Source organism: Naegleria fowleri (genome assembly GCF_008403515.1).
Source record: "Naegleria fowleri strain ATCC 30894 chromosome Unknown tig15, whole genome shotgun sequence".
In the NCBI taxonomy this organism is placed as follows: Eukaryota; Heterolobosea; class Eutetramitea; order Acrasida; family Naegleriidae; genus Naegleria; species Naegleria fowleri.
The window spans coordinates 258,775-261,454 of NW_025407947.1; the positions used below are offsets into that span (position 1 = coordinate 258,775).

Genomic DNA, 2,680 nt, shown 5'->3' on the forward strand with positions numbered 1-2,680 from the left:
GGTCACAGTGGTGGCCATCTCGGGTGTCTTATCCTCTCGTATTTTAATGAAAACGGGAAAACGAACACCAAAACCAGAGCTGGAGGAATTGGACTGTGTAATGTCTGCTCCAGAAATTTCACACACTAGCTTTGGTACAAACCAGCAGTCAATGGATTTGAACATGGACTTGGAAATCACTACACCATACTTGCTTTCTAGATCTTGTTCATTGGTGATTAATGGGCTTGGAATGTAGTTTTAAGGCTCTCTTGAGTTAATGTATCAAGCGTGTCGGTCGACAATCCTGATCCAACAAAGCACACAGTTTGAATTTTGCCGGTGGTGTTGTCGATTGCGCCCAACAAGAAAGATCCAAACATTCCTGCTCTCTTACCTTTACCTTTCTTCGCACCGAGAACAATTAGATCTATTGAGTCATAAAGCCCTCCATTGAGATACTCCTTTTTCAGCTTGTACCATCCTCTCTTGCCAAATTCATATTTTGAAGAGAAGCATTTGATGATGAGTCCTTCACAGTTAGCGGCTACAGAATCATTCATAATGTCATAAATATCGTGTACAATCTTTTTCGAATCTGTAGAATGAATGAAAATATCTTTTGCCTCTGACAATTTAAGAACTGGATTATCAATATTGGACACAATGCCTTCCAATGCCATTCTTCTGAACTCTAATGGAGAGTCTGTGAGAGGTTGGTTATCGAGATAAAGGATATCAAATGCTCGAATAATGGGTTTCATGGATGGCGCTAATGTTGCTCGATTTTGAAATTGTTGGAAACTCGCCACAATATCAGTCTCTTTGTCACAGATGACATATTCACAGTCCAAAATAAAACTCTTTTCTGTGATAGTATGGAGCGTAATAGCGACTCTCTTTCAGCAGGATAATGTGTTAGTAAATCTGTTGCTTTTCTATTTCTTGAAAAACAAAGAACTTGATTTGTTGATGCATTAAAATGTATCAACAATCTCTCTCCGTCATATTTGCGTTCGCATAATATTTTAGTCTCTCCCTCATTTCTTAGTTTTTGTAAAAAATTTTGTCTACCTGCTTGATAGGTTTGGCCAGCATGGGTGATATAACAGAACCAATCCCTAATAGAGGAGTGGTTGAATTGGACAAGGAAGAAAGGGATCCTCGGGTGATCAGAAAATCAAAAATCGTGCTTGGATCTCTGGTTTTGACATAGGTATCAATCAATGCAATAATTTGAGGGTGGGACAATTTTGCACTGGTATTAATTTTTGACTTCTCGATAGCTGCTGCTAAAACTGTAAAGAATTCATTTTTCGACATTCCTAATTCTTTAGATAATAAATTGATAACCAACTTTAGCTCCTTTGTCTTCCTAATTTGTTTTAACAGCTCTAATGCAATGTCAATCTTTTGTTTCGTCACTGGTTTCTTCACCTTGCTATTGGCATTTGAGATCTTTTTAGATAATCATACACTTCACACGTTTTGATGTATCGCTTTTCCATATTGTTTAAGTTAATTTGCTGAGTATATTTTACGATACAAGGCTGCAAGAAGTGAAAACAAGTCTCAAAAATATTACTTCCAGAATTAATGTAATATTCTCTAATTTCTTGTAAGCTAATATTTGATCTACTCTGGTAAATTAGGCCAAACAATGTTTCAGAGCGAAGTGTAAATGTCACTTGTCGTTTATCCAAAGCCTATAAAATGGTAAACGCAACCAAATACAATTTGAAACAAACCTCATCTTTTGTAAGCATGACATACACCATTTTCAAGGTTTCCGCATCCTTTTGTCGAGAAGCTCCTTTAAATAGTAAATCAAAGCATCCTTGTTTGCAGATTTTTCACAGGAATCCACTACGGATGCCAAGCAAGCAAAATATTCCGTGTCTGTTTTCACCTCTTCACCACTTTTATAAGTTTGTGAATCTCCAGCAGTATTGAGAAGCGAGGAATTTTGGCAAAAGCTTCGGTTCGTGTATGTCATGATTGGAAAGAATTTAGTTTTCGTTACAGAAGAGTAAACATTATCTTGGTGATGACGATGATTAATCAATGGATCTGTATTGATCATAGTGCCTCTGATACCGGATCCGATCATCATACTGGCTTTCCACAGTGAGGCTCTACCTGCCACGGAACGAAGTGAGAGCATTTTTTTAAAATTAAAATATTCTCAAATCCAATCAAAACAATGGACAACCTCATGTTTATTTACAACAAATGGAATCAAGCAAACAATGAAAGAAATTGTTCAATTTCATCGATTTCATCTTGCTCTGATGGATTTGTTTGGGTTGGTTGTGAGGTTTGTTGTTGGATGGAATGTGTGTTGTTGAAAACAACAACTGGAGGAATAGAGGCCACATCGTGAGTGCTCTGTAAGGCCACATCTTCGTTCGATTTGCTCTCAACAGGACATTGTTCAAGTTGTGATGCACCTTTCTTTCTTTGGTAGAGAAGAAATCACTGATGGCTGTGAAGGAAACTCAAACACGCGAAATTCGTCAGGAAGGAAAGAATTATCGTCCATAAAGGCTCTAATGTCATCAAGACCTGTATGTTCATCATTCAGAGGTGGACTCCATATAGTGAGCTTGAGGAAATGTCTGTCTTGGAGTAGAGCTTTCACTGTCCACAATCATGAGATGGGAGAATGAATTAAGATCACTATCTGTGGAGTGCATGGATC

The 2,680-nt window shown here is 37.7% G+C and overlaps 2 protein-coding genes across 2 annotated transcripts; both read right to left on the reverse strand.

Annotated features, from left to right (window-relative positions):
• Positions 1-218: 218 nt before the first annotated feature.
• On the reverse strand, positions 219-1,745 carry FDP41_012631 (uncharacterized protein; the record flags this gene model as incomplete). The annotated part of the gene is made up of 4 exons (XM_044703172.1): positions 219-878; positions 1,054-1,437; positions 1,521-1,685; positions 1,728-1,745. 4 exons carry the CDS (start codon positions 1,743-1,745, stop codon positions 219-221), a joined length of 1,227 nt encoding a protein of 408 aa, XP_044566084.1.
• A 14-nt stretch (positions 1,746-1,759) lies between these two features.
• Positions 1,760-2,143, reverse strand: FDP41_012632 (uncharacterized protein; the record flags this gene model as incomplete). The annotated part of the gene is made up of 1 exon (XM_044703173.1): positions 1,760-2,143. One exon carries the CDS (start codon positions 2,141-2,143, stop codon positions 1,760-1,762), a length of 384 nt encoding a protein of 127 aa, XP_044566085.1.
• Between the last annotated feature and the right edge of the window lie 537 nt (positions 2,144-2,680).